We start from the raw sequence: 16,878 nt of genomic DNA on the forward strand, positions 1-16,878 counted from the left end.
ACCTGCACCTCCACACACATCATCTATTGCATCCGCTGCACCCGATGTGGCCTCCTCTACATTGGGGAGACGGGCCGCCTACTTGCGGAACGTTTCAGAGAACACCTCTGGGCCGCCTGGACCAACCAACCCAACCACCCCGTGGCTCAACACTTCAACTCCCCCTCCCACTCCACCGAGGACATGCAGGTCCTTGGACTCCTCCATCGCCAGAACATAACAACACGACGGCTGGAGGAAGAGCGCCTCATCTTCCGCCTGGGAACCCTCCAACCACAAGGGATGAATTCAGATTTCTCCAGTTTCCTCATTTCCCCTCCCCCCACCTTGTCTCAGTCAAATCCCTCGAACTCAGCACCGCCCTCCTAACCTGCAATCTTCTTCCTGACCTCTCCGCCCCCACCCCACTCTGGCCTATCACCCTCACCTTGACCTCCTTCCACCTATCCCACCTCCATCGCCCCTCCCCCTAGTCCCTACTCCCTACCTTTTATCTCAGCCTGCCTGGCACACTCTCCTCATTCCTGATGAAGGGCTTATGCCCGAAATGTCGAATCTCCTGTTCCTTGGATGCTGCCTGACCTGCTGCGCTTTTCCAGCAACACAGTTTCAGCTCTGATCTCCAGCATCTGCAGACCTCACTTTCTCATCGAACGTATGTGATCATCCGAACCATTAGAGGGCGCCGCAATACGAGGCCACTATTTACGTGTGTGGTCTTCCACTGTGCGAGAGGGGGCGCTGTGCGAGGAGGTTTCCTCAGGTTAGTGCACGATCCTCCACACCATTCGAGGGCGCTGTAGGAGGAGGTCCTTCTGGGCAGTGTGCGATCCTCCACACCGTGAGAGGGCGGTGTCGGGGGAAGCTTCCAGAGATAGGCTGCCGCCTTGCCTGGAGGCCTTGGGCTGTTGCCTCGCTGGCAATGCGCAGGCGCCAGAAGGAGGTCGGGAGGCAAGATGGCGCGGTTGTGTGAGGGCTTCACGTTGTGCGGTTTATCGAGGGCTGCCGCCGTACGCGGTGTGGAGCCCGCTGGGCCGGACCGTGTCGTTGTCACTCGCGAAGATCGGACCGTCACCGTCTACAAGGTGAAGTCACCATGGGGGAAGACAGTGGGGTCTGTGATGTGTTTAGACCGGGGCCGGGAAAGCGGGTTTGCGTTGGCATCGTTACCGGGAAACCAGGTCCATCCCCGCCCCCGCTCACGGCCCTGCCCCTCCCCCCCCCGCGCTCCCCCCCACCCCCAATCCCCCTCCCAGCCCTGCCCCGCCCCTCCCCCCCCCCCCCCCCGCTCACGGCCCCAGCGCACCCCCCCTGCCCCGCCCCTCCCCCCGCCCCCCGCTCACGGCCCTGCGGCCCCCCCCCTCGCTCACGGCCCCAGCGCACCCCCCTCCCATCCCTGCCCTGCCCCTCCCCCCCTCCTCCCAGCCCTGCCCCGCCCCTCCCCCCCGCTCACGGCCCCAGCGCACCCCCCTCCCCCCCCCCTCCCAGCCCTGCTCCTCCCCCCCCGTGCTCCCCCCCTCCCAGCCCCGCCCCTCCCCCCCCGCTCACGGCCCCAGCGCACCCCCCTCCCCCCCCCCCCAGCCCTGCCCCTCCCCCCCCAACCCCCCTCCCAGCCCTGCCCCTCCCCCCCGCGCTCTCCCCTCCCAGCCCTGCCCCGCCCCTCCCCCCCCCCCCCCCCCCGCTCACGGCCCTGCGCCCCCCCCCCCCTCGCTCACGGCCCCAGCGCACCCCCCTCCCAGCCCCGCCCCTTTCTTTCCCCCCCCCACCTCCGACCCTGCTCCCTCCGATTCGATATATCCCTGAAAGATGGAGAGGACAGAATAGCAACCCCATCCTTCGTCAGAGGGTAGGAACCTGTAACGATGTAGAACATTACAGCGCAGTACAGGCCCTTCGGCCCTCGATGTTGCGCCGACCTGTCATCCCAATCTGAAGCCCATCTAACCTACACTATTCCATGTACGTCCATATGCTTGTCCAATGACGACTTAAACGTACTTAAAGTTGGCAAATCTAAAGTTTGTGAGAAGATTTGTAGCTCGGGTGCTCGTTGTTGTGGTTCTGTTCACCAAGCTGGGAATTTGTGTTGCAGACGTTTCATCCCCTGTCTAGGTGACATCCTCAGTGCTTGGGAGCCTCCTGTGAAGTACTTCTGTGATGTTTACTCCAGCATTTATAGTGATTTGTCTCTGCCGCTTCCGGTTGTCAGTTCCAGCTGTCCGCTGCAGTGGTCGGTATATTGGGTCCAGGTCGATGTGTTTGTTGATAGAATCAGTGGATGAATGCCATGCCTCTAGGAATTCCCTGGCTGTTCTCTGTTTGGCTTATCTTATAATAGTAGTGTTGTCCCAGTCGAATTCATGTTGCTTGTCATCTGAGTGCGTGGCTACTAAGGATAGCTGGTTGTGTCGTTTCGTGGCTAGTTGGTATTCATGGATGCGGATCGTTAGCTGTCTTCCTGTTTGTGCTATGTAGTGTTTTGTGCAGTCCTTGCATGGAATTTTGTACACTACATTGGTTTTGCTCATACTGGGTATCGGGTCCTTCATCCTGGTAAGTTGTTGTCTGAGAGTGGCTGTTGGTTTGTGTACTGTTATGAGTCCTGGTGGTCGCAATGGAATGAGGACATGCCGCAACCCAAAGGACTAGCCACACTACCATACATCAAGAGCATTTCCAAACTGACAGCCAGACTACTGCAACCACTAGGACTCATAACAGCACACAAACCAACAGCCACTCTCCGACAACAACTCACCAGAACGAAGGACCCGATACCCAGCATGAGCAAAACCAATCTAGTGTACAAAATCCCATGCAAGGACTGCACAAAACACTACATAGGACAAACAGGAAAACCGTTAACGATCTGTATCCATGAACACCAACTAGCCACGAAACAACACGACCAGCTATCCTTAGCCACACACTCAGATGACAAGCAACATGAGTTCAACTGGGACAACACTACTATTATAGGACAAGCCAAACAGAGAATAGCCAGGGAATTCCTAGAGGCATGGCATTCATCCACAGATTCAATCAATAAGCACATCGACCTGGACCCAATATACCGGCCACTGCAGCGGACAGCTGGAACTGACAACCGGAAGCGGCAGATACAAATCACTATAAATGCCGGAGGAAAGATCACAGAAGCACTTCACGGAGGCTCCCAAGCACTGAGGATGTCACCTAGACGGGGGACGAAACATCTGCAACACAAATTCCCAGCTTGGTGAACAGTTGGTGAATCTACTACCGTTGCAGGCAAAGCATTCCATACCCTTACTACTCCTCTGAGTAAAGAAACTACCTGTGACATCTGTCCTATATCTATCACCCCTCAATTTAAAGCTATGCCCCCTCGTGCTCACCGTCGCCATTCTTGGAAAAAGGCTCCCCCTGTCCACCCTATCTAACCGTCTGATTATCTTGTATGTCTCTAATATGTCACCTCTCAACCTTCTTCTCTCCAACGAAAACAGCCTCAAGTCCCTCAGCCTTTACTCATAAGACCTTCCCTCCATACCAGGCAACATCCTAGTAAATCTCCTCAGCACCCTTTCCAAAGCTTCCACATCCTTCTTGTAATGCGGTGACCAGAACTGTACACAATACTCCAAGTGTAGCCGCACCAGAGTTTTGTACAGCTGTAGCATAACCTCGTGGTTCTGGGACTCGATCCCTCTATTAATAAAAGCTAAAACACTCTATGCCTTCTTAACAACCCTGTCAACCTGGGTGGCAACTTTCAAGGATCTGTGTACCTGGACACCGAGATCTCTCTGCTTATCTACACTACCAAGAATCTTACCATTAGCCCAGTACTTTGCATTCCGGTTACTCTAACCAAAGTGAATCACCTCACACTTGTCCACATCAAACTCCATTTGCCACCTCCTAGCCCAGCTCTGCAGCTTATCTATGTCTCTCTGTAACCTACAACATCCTTCGTCACTATCCACAACTCCACCGACCTTTGTGTCGTCTGCATAGAACTCTGTAGTCACTGTTGTAATGTAGGAAACGTGGCATGTAATTGATTTTCATGTGAGATTACTAGACACAGTTTGATATTCAATCCTTTACGATGCTGCTTGATGAATATTGGCAAGGATAGTGGGAGCGCAGTGCACTTTCCAGCATCCACCTGAGAGGCACAATCCCATTTGAACGTCTCTTATGCAGCCTCAAGTCGCAAGAATCTGAAAAAGCATTTACATCAATAAAGTTTACATCTTCTGTATTCTCTGTTTGGTTTTGTAAAGGTATCAGACCAAAAGCCGCTGGGAAGTTGGACAGTCAAGCAAACCCAAAAAATCTCATGCCCTGCTGTTTATAATAGCCAAACTGGAGAATTTGTTGTTGTGCAAGATCATAAGGTAACAATGTAAAGGAATTTGAAATTCAGGTAGTTCTTCCTTTTGTGTCTTTGGTAAAGTTGAAACATGATTTGAGAGTCTTATAACTCAATATTTTCAAGGAAGACTTTGCATTCCCTTTGACAGTTTGGACTTTTAATAAACTTATTTAAATTGTGGACACTCCCACCCATGCTTTCAGTGTAGTTACAAAGAAAAACTTGAAGATTTATTTAATACTTTTCATGATCACAAAATAGCACAAAGTGCTTATTGGGATACTTTTGAAGTACATGCTACATGTGCAGAGCGCGCCACCGCTCCTCTCTCTTCCCCCCCCCCCCCCCCCCCATCTCATACACATACATAGTGTGAATGTGTAATAATAAAGGCATATATTTATATAGGATCATTAGTGTAACAAAGGTTGAGGTGCTTCATACAGTGTAATCAATGAAAAATTTGGTGAACTTGCAGTTTTAAAACATTTGTTTTTAACTATTTGTATGGCCTTTATTGTTTCTTTTGTAGAATTCCATTACTAGTGATAAATGACCAATATTTTTCAATTTTACATCTTACAATGTGATGTGTTGTTTGGTTCAATTTTGCTCTCCAAGTGAAACCACAGCTTGGGCTTTTCCAAAGACGACCTATTTTCCTTGAGGTCTGTAACTGGGATCAAATACAATCTGCTCTTTTTATATTTTCTTATCAATCTGGTCAAAGATGTTATGACACACCTCTGGAGCAGGTGGAATAAGGTCTCCTGGCTCAGAGGCAGGAACTCTACTACCGAATAACAGCCCTCTGAAGGATGTCGGTTTTGGGATTCATTAGTTTGGTGCAAGTTGGAAATTTCAGTGAGATCATGATACTGGTTTGAGGCTGTTCATGATTCAATTACAACCAACCTTTCAGAACAATTGAGATACAAATTCTGCATCCAGCTAATTCGACCCCTAACTCAGAACTACTTTGTTAATAACAGATGCGAAGAATTAATGATGCAAGCATTTAGATTTGCCTGTAATGGACTTTGTATGTAAATTTCTAATTGGCTACATGGATGATTTAGTGGTGGCGGTGGTTAGTAGTTGGAGAAAATGTCAGTGATTTGGTGGTAGGAAAGCTATTTGGATGTGTTCAAGAGCGCTTTCGATGTAAAAAGAACAATCTAGACAGAGGATTTCTGCTTCTGAGGCCAGGAGATGTAGGTTCAATATTCTGTATGTAATAACACCTCTGAACAGGTTGGTTTAAAAAAGAATGAAACGATTTAGATTGGACTGGACATAATGTGAAATTTTAACATTAGCTTTTTTAAATCTCTTCTAGGTTTTAAGGATTTGGAATGATGAAGATGTCAATCTGGAAAAAACATTTAAAGCAACAGTAGGTTGAGATTCACATGGATTCGCGTACCACACAAAGCAAATTAACTTCAGAAACTAATATTTTGTCATTCGGAATGAAAGCTATTCAACTTTACAACCATATACGTAGAGTGTAACCGTGAGGAATGTAGTTTAATTCACAAGTTTTATGAAAGAGTTTTATTTTAATCTGCAGTATAAGCTGCATTAAATAGTATTTTGGAGTTTTTATGGTTATACAGCAGAGCATTAAAATATTTTCTGTTGTGTTTTCTTTATAGAATCTTCACTCTATACGTTTTAAGCACTGAAATAATAGGTGAATCAAAACATAGAGTTGCAAAATATGTTGAAAACCCCAATGTCTCTTGCCTCTTAGAATTACCTGAAATACATTACAACTGCAGATGGCTCATTGGCGCTTTAATCTTGATGTATTAGTAAATGTTGATCTGCATTACTTTCAAGTTGCTGACTCAGTAGTCACTTATATAGTAGCTTAGAATCTGCATTAAGTTACAGATTATGACCATGAGGAGTCATATGTGGAACTACAACGAAGCTACGTGAAATCAGGCCATTCGACCCGTCCTGTCACACTGGTATTGACCCATCTTCTGAGCCATGCTTCTGATTCTTTTCTGTTTCCAAGTTCCTTATTCTGTAGGAATTGCAGTAGAATGTAAGTAGATTAGTCAAATGGACAAATCCATGCAGGTGGACCTTAATGCATGAAGTTCTGGAGGATCCCCTTTCTAACTTGTTCTTTGGAGAGGCAGTCCAGAATGTTTTCTGAATGGCCAGCTTTGAGGTACTGGATATCCTGAGTGATTTAATGATCCAAGTACAGATATCTCTCAAAATCTCTTAAAGAAAATAATGAAGGCAAAGGCACTATTGCTCTTTAGGGGTGGAGATACTGTTGCATTTGCACAGAAATCTTGTTAAACTCCGTCTGGCAACTGCACTCATTTCGAGGTAAAGGTCGTTCTGCTATAATGCGTGTTTCTTTAATGTGAATTCACTGCAACATGCTTGACATATTGGGGACACTGTTTCTAAAGTACTAACTTTTTTAAAAATGTGTTGTCCGTAACACAATTCCATAACCAACACTTTAAGCACTGTTTCTAAAGCACGATTTTTCAATGATGTGGGGTTGCAAAAAACGTAACCATCGTGTTATACAAGAACTACCTGTGGTGCATCCCAGAAATATAGTACTGACATTAGTTAAAATGCTGTGCAGATTTAATGGAATGATACTAGGGCTCATAAGGTTAAATTATGAAGATGACTTGCGTGTATCAGGTTTACATTCCCTTATGGGTAAATGATTGTCATGATGGCTCATGTATTTTGTCTCTACCCTGATTACTTTAAATGATATTATAGTGTTTAGGAAGGGATTTGAGAAATTCTGAGTCAATTGAGGCAGATAGTCTGTTCTGTGATGCAGAGCTTAGGAAAGCATAGGGGAAACAAGTAAACCTTTGGCTGACTTGTGAAACATGTAAAGGATAGTATGAACCAGGAGAAGAAACCTAACAATTTCCATCTTTTTTATGTGTGATACAGTATGGATGCATCCTGGTAGGTCAAAATCATATATGCAACGTCCTCTGAAATGAAGATTTCCCCCAAGTGTGTTGGCATCAATCAAAATGATGCCTGTGTGCAGAGTGGAACACTACCATTAGATTAGACTTACAGTGTGGAAACAGGCCCTTCGGCCCAACAAGTCCACACCGACCCGCCGAAGCGAAACCCACCCATACCCCTACATTACCCCTTACCTAACACTATGGGCAATTTAGCATGGCCAATTCACCTGACCCGCACATCTTTGGACTGTGGGAGGAAACCGGAGCACCCGGAGGAAACCCACGCAGACACGGGGAGAACGTGCAAACTCCACACAGTCAGTCGCCTGAGTCGGGAATTGAACCCGGGTCTTCAGGCGCTGTGAGGCAGCAGTGCTAACCACTGTGCCACCGTGCCGCCCACAAAGTACCATGTCCCCAAGAATCTTAAGTATGGGTGAGAGATCTGGCACCAAATGAAGGCTTTACTTCAGTGTTGCTTGCAATGTGACATAACAGTCCTAAAAATAGACTGTTCATCTGGAAGTCTCTCGCTGATGAGAAATGGTGACATCTCCTGTGTGTTGGTGTGTATAAACCAGCAGCTACAGCAGTTTGGCGACCAGTGAAAACACCAGAAACAACTATTAGCTTCATAAATGAAGTTTGCAGTACGACTTGCCTGTTGAGGATTGTCCATTATTGAAGGTCATCGAGTCGTAGAAATGTACAGCACGGAAACAGACCCTTCGGTCCAACCTAACCATGCCGACCAGATATCCTCATTTAATCTAGTCCCATTTGCCCGTATTTGGCTCATAAAACTATAGACCAGTGAGTCTGACATCGGTGATGGGCAAGGGACAGGATGTACATGTATTTGGAAAGGCAAGGACTGATTAGGGATAGTTGGCAGGGCTTTGTGCGTGGGAAATAATGTCTCTCAAACATGATTGAATTCTTTGAAGAAGTAACAAAGAGGATCGATGAGGGCAGAGCGGTGGACATGATCTGTATGGACTTCAGTAAAGCGTTCAACAAGGTTCACCATGGGAGATTGATGAGCAAAGTTAGATCTCACGGAATACAGGGAGAACTAGCCAATTGGATACAGAACTGGCTCAAAGGTAGAGGACAGAGGGTGTTGGTGGAGGGTTTTTTCAGACCGGAGGCCTGTGACCAGTGAAGTGCCACAAGGATCGGTGCTGGGTCCTCTACTTTTCATCATTTATATAAATGATTTGGCTGTGAGCATAAGAGGTACAGTTAATAAGTTTGCTGATGACACCAAAATTGGAGGTATAGTTGAGAGCAAAGAGGTTTACCTCAGATTACAACAGGATCTTGACCAGATGGGCCAATGGGCTGAGAAGTGGCAGATGGAGTTTAATTCCGATAAATGCGAGGTGCTGCATTTTGGTGAAGCAAATCTTAGCAGGACTTATACACTTAATGGTAAGGTGCTAGGGAGTGTTGCTGAACAAAGGGACCTTGGAATGCAGGTTCATAGCTCCTTGAAAGTGGAGTCGCAGGTAAGAGACAATAGACAATAGGTGCAGGAGTAGGCCATTCTGCCCTTCGAGCCTGCACCACCATTCAATATGATTATGGCTGATCATCCTCAGATTACAACAGGATCTTGATCAGGTGAGCCAACGGGCGGAGAAGTTTTGGAATCTAAAGCAAAGAGCCAAAACCTTTAGATTCCACTCCTCCCCAACAACCTGTTGAAGCTGGTGCCATTTGAAGTCTGAGATTGCCACATAAAAATCTAACAGACTATTTAAAGTTTACAAATCAAGTTGAGTAAATGGATTTAAACTGCACGTTGTCTGTTATAAAATCAAATGATACACCGAGATAAAGGGACTGGAAGATATACTACTGTTCTGTTATTCTTTTCATGTCCTACTGCTGTTTGGTCATGCCCCTTTCACTTTCTTTTGTGGGTCAGTTGGCAAGATGCAGTTGCAGAATCTAGCCACTGTGGGGCATTTTAGAATGTCAGGCAGTCTGTGTTAATTTGCATCTTAGAACAGACCCAAGTGAAGATAATACCAGAAATATTTGCCAAGAAGAATCTTTATGAAAGTTCTGTTTTTATTTTTGCTTGACCCTTAATTTTGGCAACAGAGATTTCAGCTATTCGTAGGTCGGAGGGGGCTATGAATTTATTTTCCCTGGAAAGCATTCAAATTAGAACTAGTAGCCAGAGATTCTGCAGTCAGGATAACAAGCTTGCAAAGGCAAATGTATTGCAATTATCGCATGTAAATTTAGAATGGGAGGTGCGTTAGGTTGGTACAAACATGTATCAGCAAGGAGTAATATACTGTGGGGGGAGTATTTTAAATATTTTCTTGTTCTTTGCATGTGCTCGCTCCCAGGCTATACAGGTAAATTTATGTATCGTACTTTAAGAAGCTATTTCAAACTACAACAATTCCTTCAAGAGTTGGAAGGATGTAATTCACCTCAGGAGGGAAATGTCTATCTTCAGGAAAGAAAGAAAACTAACTATGCACAAGTAAGGGAGAAACTGAGTCAGCAACAGAAAATAACTTGTTGAGCAGGAGCCTTTCACCATATCTTCAGTGACATACAATTAAGTTAGTTGTCTTTATTAAATATTTAGCTATTTGTTTAACCTGCTTTTATTTATTTATTTGTATTCATATTTCAGTGATATAATTGAAGAAAATGATTTTTCAGTAATGAATTAGAAAGATGTTTGCATTAAGGGCTTAAGAGGCAACTTGTTAACTGTCTTGTTGATCCATCTGATTCTTTTTTCCAACATTTCAGCTAGGAAGCAAGATTTACCAAATACACACTCTACCTGACATTGAACCTCTGGTAATTTTTGAAAGAGGAAGTGTGAGACAACTTGATGCCCTTCTGTCAGCTCCACAGCAAGATCTGGAAAGTGTCTTATCAAAAGATGAAGTCATCAGGTTTGTATCAGTAACACTGCTTTGAGCATTGTTTCAAAATACTCCTTTGCATAACTTGTTTGTTTATTTCACTCATGGGATGTGGGTGTTGCTAACTGGTCAGTGCTTATTGCCCGTCCCTCGCTGTCCTTGATCTGAGTGGCTGGCAATGCCATTTCAGAAGGCAGTTGAGTGTCAATCACATCACTGTGGGTCAGACCGACAGATGGTAGATTTACTTCACTGCAGGACATCAGTAAGCCAGGTGAGTTTTTTTTTCCCTGACAATCAACAGTGGTTTCATGGTCATCAATAGATTCTTAATTACAGCTTTTTATAATTGAATTCAAATTTCTCCGTTGCTGTATTTGAGCTTGGGCTCCCAGACATTAGCTGAGTTTTTGGATTAATAGCCTAGCAATACCAGTTGGCCATCATCTCCCCCTATGTTCATGTTTATCTTCAGTTTCTTTTTTGGAGAAACTTTGTGAATTGGCATTGAAAAAATAATTAAAACATGTTTGTATTTTTGTGATGAGTAGGTAAATGGTTGAAAATATGGTTCACCTTGCAAATGTTGGATTAGAAAGGCTGTTTAATGGATTAAAGGTTGAGAGGAGACAGGCTTGATGGCAGTGTAACTACACATGAAACCCAGAGTCCTGGGCTAATGCTCTGTTTATAGTTTCACATCTAACCAAGGCAGCTGGTGGAATTTAAACGAAAATTAATAAAAAATATCTGGAATATGGATCAAGTCTCGGTGGTGACAACAGAACTGTCATCAGTTGTCTTTAAAATCCATCTGAATCACTAATTTTTTTTTTATAAAAGTAATTCATACCTGATCTGAACTATATATGACTCCAGATCTACAATGACGTGGTCAACTCTTATAACCCTTCGAAATGTCATAGCCAGCTATTTGGTTCTGGGCTATTAGGAATGGGCAACAAATGCTATCTTATCAGTGGCACCTACATCCTATGATTGCATTAAGAATGTACAGAATTTGGTAGTCAGCTGAATGGAATAGGAAGATCTAAGTCCTGGCTTTGCTAATCTATGCTGAGGTATAAAGAGCCAACAGCTCTCTGCTGCCTTGCCTAAGTCGTGTTTGCTTAGTTAACAGCCAAGTTCACTTCGTTAAACTCTGTCTTCACCAAACATGCCTGTATTATGATCAGGAGCAGGATATATATATATATCACTCACTTTGAGTGGGTGATATCAACAATGCCCAGTAGTTGTCTTTGGAAGTCAGCTGACTGAACAATCATCTGTCGTTCTTTCCTCACTTCCTCACTCAATCTTCACTTGTTTCTGTCTGTCTGTCTTTAAACACACAGCTACTCAGCGATATCAATGAGAGAATTACAAAACAGTGATCTAATGTAATACTATAAACTATTAAATATAAACTTAATCATTTCTCAAAGTGATAAGACTCTTAAAGGTTTTGTAACTGCTTAAATTTCCATGTAGTTTTCTGTTGCTCTTGAAAGTCTTTGTAATTAACGGACGTAGCAGTTACATTTGTTAAATTTTCCAATAAATATGTAATTTACTTGTAGGTGGAGTGACATTTTACTGGAAGCTGGAAGCCCTGTGGTCGTCTTTGTCACCGAACAGGTAGGGAAAAAAAGTACATTGAATTGATACAGCTTGAACAGAGGCTGCTTAAATATCAGCCCCTTGCACTATCACTGCAGTAGCGGTGTTCTTACTAGACAAAACTGCACCATAGCATCCCACCAAGATTTGTACAGTACTATCTCTCAAAAACTGCAGCCTTTTCCAATTAGGACATGGGTATATCACACCCAATATCCCTGCAAAAGTTCATATTTGTTCAGGTCACCATGCCTTAACTGTTGCAGGGTCAAAATTCTGGAACTGTTTATATTAGAACCCTATGGGAGTGCCTTCATAGTGAAATTTATGAATAAGCAATGAGTTCCAAAGATGTCTACACCCTGTGTTTTTTTTAATTCTTCAGTTTGAATAAAACTGGAGTACATGTTGGTCATCAACAAAATATTTAATGCTGTGAAATGAGATGCTCTGCCTGTTACTTCGGTCAGCTTTCCTATTGTTACTCAGTTGTCAGCTTGGAAGCACTGAAGTGTCAGTCTGCAGATTATTGGGCCAAACCCTGCTGTGGTGCTTGAACATATTAAATATTGAAATAAAGGCTCATCATGCTGATCAATTCTGTGTTCATCTGCCTTGCTAGTCAAGCTGTTTACATTAAAATATATACAAGTTAGCTTTATGGGCCTCCCATATGTCTTATCGTGCCCACGTTCTCTCCATCAACTAGACTGTTCTAGCATTCCTTCTACATCTGTTCGGACCATGTTCATTACTTTGCATCCACTCTGTGCCCTATTTCCATACCAGATTAGTTTCAAACTTTCCCAACAGCTGTCTAACCTTCTGACCTGGTGTGTAATTACTTTTTAAGCATGAAACCATATGAACATTTTTAGTCAGCCCAGTGTGTCTAATCTGCGTATTCTCAAGAATTCCCTTAAATTTATGCCACTATATCGTTATTGACCTACCTTTTAACTTAATTTGCCAGTTCACTTTAGCTAACTCAACTTTCATTTCCTCATCATTACCCTTGACTTAAAAACCAGTCTTCGACCTTCTTTGTTCCCTTGAACTAAATATAAAATTCTATTAGAAGTCTTTACTGTAAAGTTATTAATTGATCCTATCTTGTTGCACAGGACCAGCTCGAATATCCTGTTCTCTGGTTGGCTCCACATCACGTTCCTAATGCATTATCTATCCAAACAAGATCTATAAACTTCTTTTCTAGGCTTCCTTTGCTGAGTTCATTTGTCCAGTCTGAAGGAAAATTAAAATCACCCATGATTATAGCCAGACGTTCTTAGAAGGAGCGATAGCTATTCATTTTGACTGCCTTATCATGTGGTTACTGTTCAGCGGCCTGTGTACCACTTCCACAAGTGACTTCTTGTCTTTATCCTTTCTCATCCCCACCCAAACTACTTATACATTTTAGTTTTCTTAACTTGGGTCAGTCCTCTCTATTATGCTGATACCCACATTAATTGACAGTCAACTATCGATCTTTTTCCAATTTCTTCTTCCAAAACATGTTCAACATTCAAGGTACCGGTCTGTCATCCTGCAACCATGTCTCTGTAGTGACTGTCAGAACATATTTATTTAATTCTACTGTTGCTTTCTGCATGCATTCAGGTACAGACCCTTTTCGCTTTATTCTTTTTTCACTTCACCTTATCAGTTCATTTTATTGCTAAATTAATACATCTATTTTTTTTTGTCAGTCTGTTTAACATTTCACATATTAGTACTTCTGTCTCTCTTGCCTTGTCCCTATTGTTGGGTTTGATATTTGTTTCAATTTATCTCCATTCTGCAATTATTGTCCCATAGTGTACATGGAAAGGTGCTAATTTGATGGATGTTTGTTTTCAGTTCAAAGCCTTTTCTATTTATAGAGTGGAATGTACCATCTGTATGCAGAGAAAGTAAACCACAATGTACGGCACAAGTTTAAACTGGATTCAGAAGAGAATGGCTGTCCTTTGAGTTTTGTGCTTTCCAATAAACAAGAAAGCATCATCCTTTTGTGTTTATGTAAGTTACATTTGATCTAATTTGTTATGCATAGTTTTCGTGAATAGTTTAGAATGGATGAATGCTGATAATATTTGATCAGTCATGTGTCTAGCCACCATTTAGGAATGGATATAAAGCTATATTTTCTTGAAGTATTCTTTGATATTGTGCTGCAAATAATAGTTTTATAATATTGGCACCATTTGTGCTAAAGGCATACTTTCTGTCAACTCTACAGTTTCCACTGAAATTTGGAGCAACATTAGGCCTGAGCATAGTAGGCACATTACAAATGAGATTATAATCTGGTGTTACCAGTCCAGCCCCACTGGTGGCAGACTGTGTTGGGCTCATTACTCTGGTTGCTACAGTATGATGACTAGACCCAGCACATGTAGCATGAGATCATGCTATACTGTTAGAGGATTTGAACAGGCAAACCACATTCATCATTAATTTTATTTTGAGAAAATTTCAGGTTTACTGATAGTGAGATGTCTGAAACAATATTATTAGTATAACAATTCCAGTAGTTGAAAGGGGACAGTGTAGATTGCAGCTATTCAACCACTCAGTTACTTTAATTGCAACCTTAAAAATTGGGAATTCTGCAATGCCTTTGTCAAACTAACTTGCTGGTCTGTCACAAGGCCATTATCAATTTTTTTAAAATCCACTGCCTTCAGTAGAATTGAAAATACAACCTGGTGAAAGCGTTTTCAAATGTAGTTGATATGTTGGATGAATGATGTGGCATGGAGAAGTAGGAAAGCACAGCTATCCATGATCCATCTGTAGTCTACATGATCTCTTTACAACCATTGGCAAATAGCTGAAGCCTATGTTTACCTTTTCAGTATTTATATTTCATTGCTGCATGTTTTTAAGAGCACAGAGAGGCCTTCAGCCCCTCAATTACATCCTGCTGTTCATTTCATGGCTGATTTGATTGCCTTCACTTCACTTCACTCCACACTTCCAAATAATCTTGACAAACAAATACTTGTCATACTGAATCCTGCCTATATTTAATGATTTAGTCTTCACAGCTCCCTGGAAAAGAGAATTTGTGATACTTAAAACACTTGGAGAACAAATTTTCCCTTCCTCTCAATCCTTGGGGCCAGATCCCATTATTTTTCCAGAATGCTCCCAGTTTTAGATGTCCCCCATGGTAGGGAACATCCACAGCATCTGCCCTTTCAAGAGCCCCCAATGTATCATGTGTTTCAATTTTTGACAAATTGTTTGATATTTCTGTTCACTAAAGAAGAGGAAAACAACAACAAACTGCCATTTCCAAGATGTCACAGTAGAGCAAACAGCTAATGGGTACTTCAAACTGCAGGAAAACAACACATATGGACCAAGTACTGAACTACAGAAAGCAATCATCCCAACAACCACCATCAAAGCTGCATTAGAACATTATTTCAATGAGCTACCACACACTGCAGCACAGAATAACTACAAAGAGCAGAGGAAAATCACCTATACAGTGTATTCAAAAAGAATGGGTACCCAATGAACACAGTCAGCCAATTTCTCAGCAAGAAACTCAAACAAGCAGACAGAACACATCCAGAACCTCTAGCCACTCTTCCCTATATCGAAGAATATCTCAAAAATGACTGCCAGACTACTCAGTCCTCTTGGCGTCATGGTAGCCCACAAACACACCAAAACAGCAGCTAATAGACAAACAGGCAGAAAACTAGCCATCAGGATACATAAACATCAACTAGCCACAAAAAGACATGACCCACTCTCTCTAGTATCTTTACATACAGATGAGGAAGGACACCACTTCGTCTGGGACAACACACCCATCCTAGGACAAGCCAAACTCGACATGCACGAGAATTCCTCGAAGCATGGTATTTCAACTGGAACACATTCAACAAACACATTAATTCAGACTCCATTTACCACCATCTGACAAAAATAACAGGAAATGATATCACTACAGGAAATGACATCATCAACCCAAGGAAATCTAAACACACAAATAGAAAGCAGGTCACTCACACCTGTGCTTCAATGGAAGCTCACTGATGATGTTACCTAGTGTGGTGACAAAACATCTAAAAACAAACCTTCCAGCTAAGCGAGCAAACTTAAATCTATATTTCTATTCAGGTCAGGGATGCAGGAAAAGTGAATGTGAGGCATGTTGGATCAACTATGACCCTGTTAAATAGTGGAGCAGGCTTGAGGGACTGAACTTCAGTTTCCATTTCTTACTGTCTTGTGATCTTATACCTGGGATTCCACTATATTGCACCATATTCTAAACTGCTTCTTATCAAATCCAATCATTATTGTCATTTTAATTATAAATAACTGCTTCAAAGTTTTGTTTGCTGCAGAAATCAATTATTTAAGTAACTGTTGTATCTTATTAAATCATTCATCCCACATATTCATCTAATACAAATGAGCAGCAGCAGCTGGTGTTACTTTATTTTGCTGGTCCAAAAACCTGTGCCGCTGTGCAGCACCTGCATTGCTTAATGTCACAGTAAAAGGGTTGATTTTATATCCACTTAATACTGTTCATTTGCCAGCAAAGGAGCAGCTCATGCTATTGAACATATTTAAGAGAAATATGTGCACCGGAACTGAAATTTTTTCCCTCCTTTTGTCTCAGATTCCAATGGCTGTATCTACCAAATGCCTTTGTCATTAAACAATTCAGATGGTCAAGAGCAGATTCTACCTCAGTCATTACTGCTGCAGCTGCCAAATTGTGAGAAATCATTAGACCGTGCTGCTGTCCTTGTCCTGGATGAGACTCATATCGCTGTGTTAGGAGCTCCGCATTTACGTCAGTGTGCCATCACAGGTACCTGTTATACTATAAATACTGATGTGTTTAGAAATTTGATAAGAAAATGCACAGTTGGAGACATGAAAAGTCAGAAGCTTCGGATTGTGGGTTTGTACCTGAAGTATTTGTGCCAGTCTGTCAATTTTGATGCATTGCTGATGGAAGTCGGAA

General features: G+C 42.9%; 1 protein-coding gene across 1 annotated transcript in view; it reads left to right on the forward strand.

Moving 5' to 3' along the window:
- The first annotated feature begins 942 nt into the window (after positions 1–942).
- nol11 (nucleolar protein 11) overlaps positions 943–16,878 on the forward strand; it is a 42,654-nt gene continuing 26,718 nt past the window's right edge. The window contains exons 1-7 of the mRNA XM_060844445.1: positions 943–1,085; positions 4,272–4,385; positions 5,703–5,759; positions 10,129–10,277; positions 11,831–11,888; positions 13,757–13,895; positions 16,528–16,722. Coding sequence (XP_060700428.1) covers positions 957–1,085; positions 4,272–4,385; positions 5,703–5,759; positions 10,129–10,277; positions 11,831–11,888; positions 13,757–13,895; positions 16,528–16,722 — 841 coding nt within the window. The 5' untranslated portion in view covers positions 943–956. The remainder of the gene's footprint in view (positions 1,086–4,271; positions 4,386–5,702; positions 5,760–10,128; positions 10,278–11,830; positions 11,889–13,756; positions 13,896–16,527; positions 16,723–16,878) is intronic.

This window comes from Hemiscyllium ocellatum, chromosome 25 (genome assembly GCF_020745735.1).
Source record: "Hemiscyllium ocellatum isolate sHemOce1 chromosome 25, sHemOce1.pat.X.cur, whole genome shotgun sequence".
NCBI lineage: Eukaryota > Metazoa > Chordata > Chondrichthyes > Orectolobiformes > Hemiscylliidae > Hemiscyllium > Hemiscyllium ocellatum.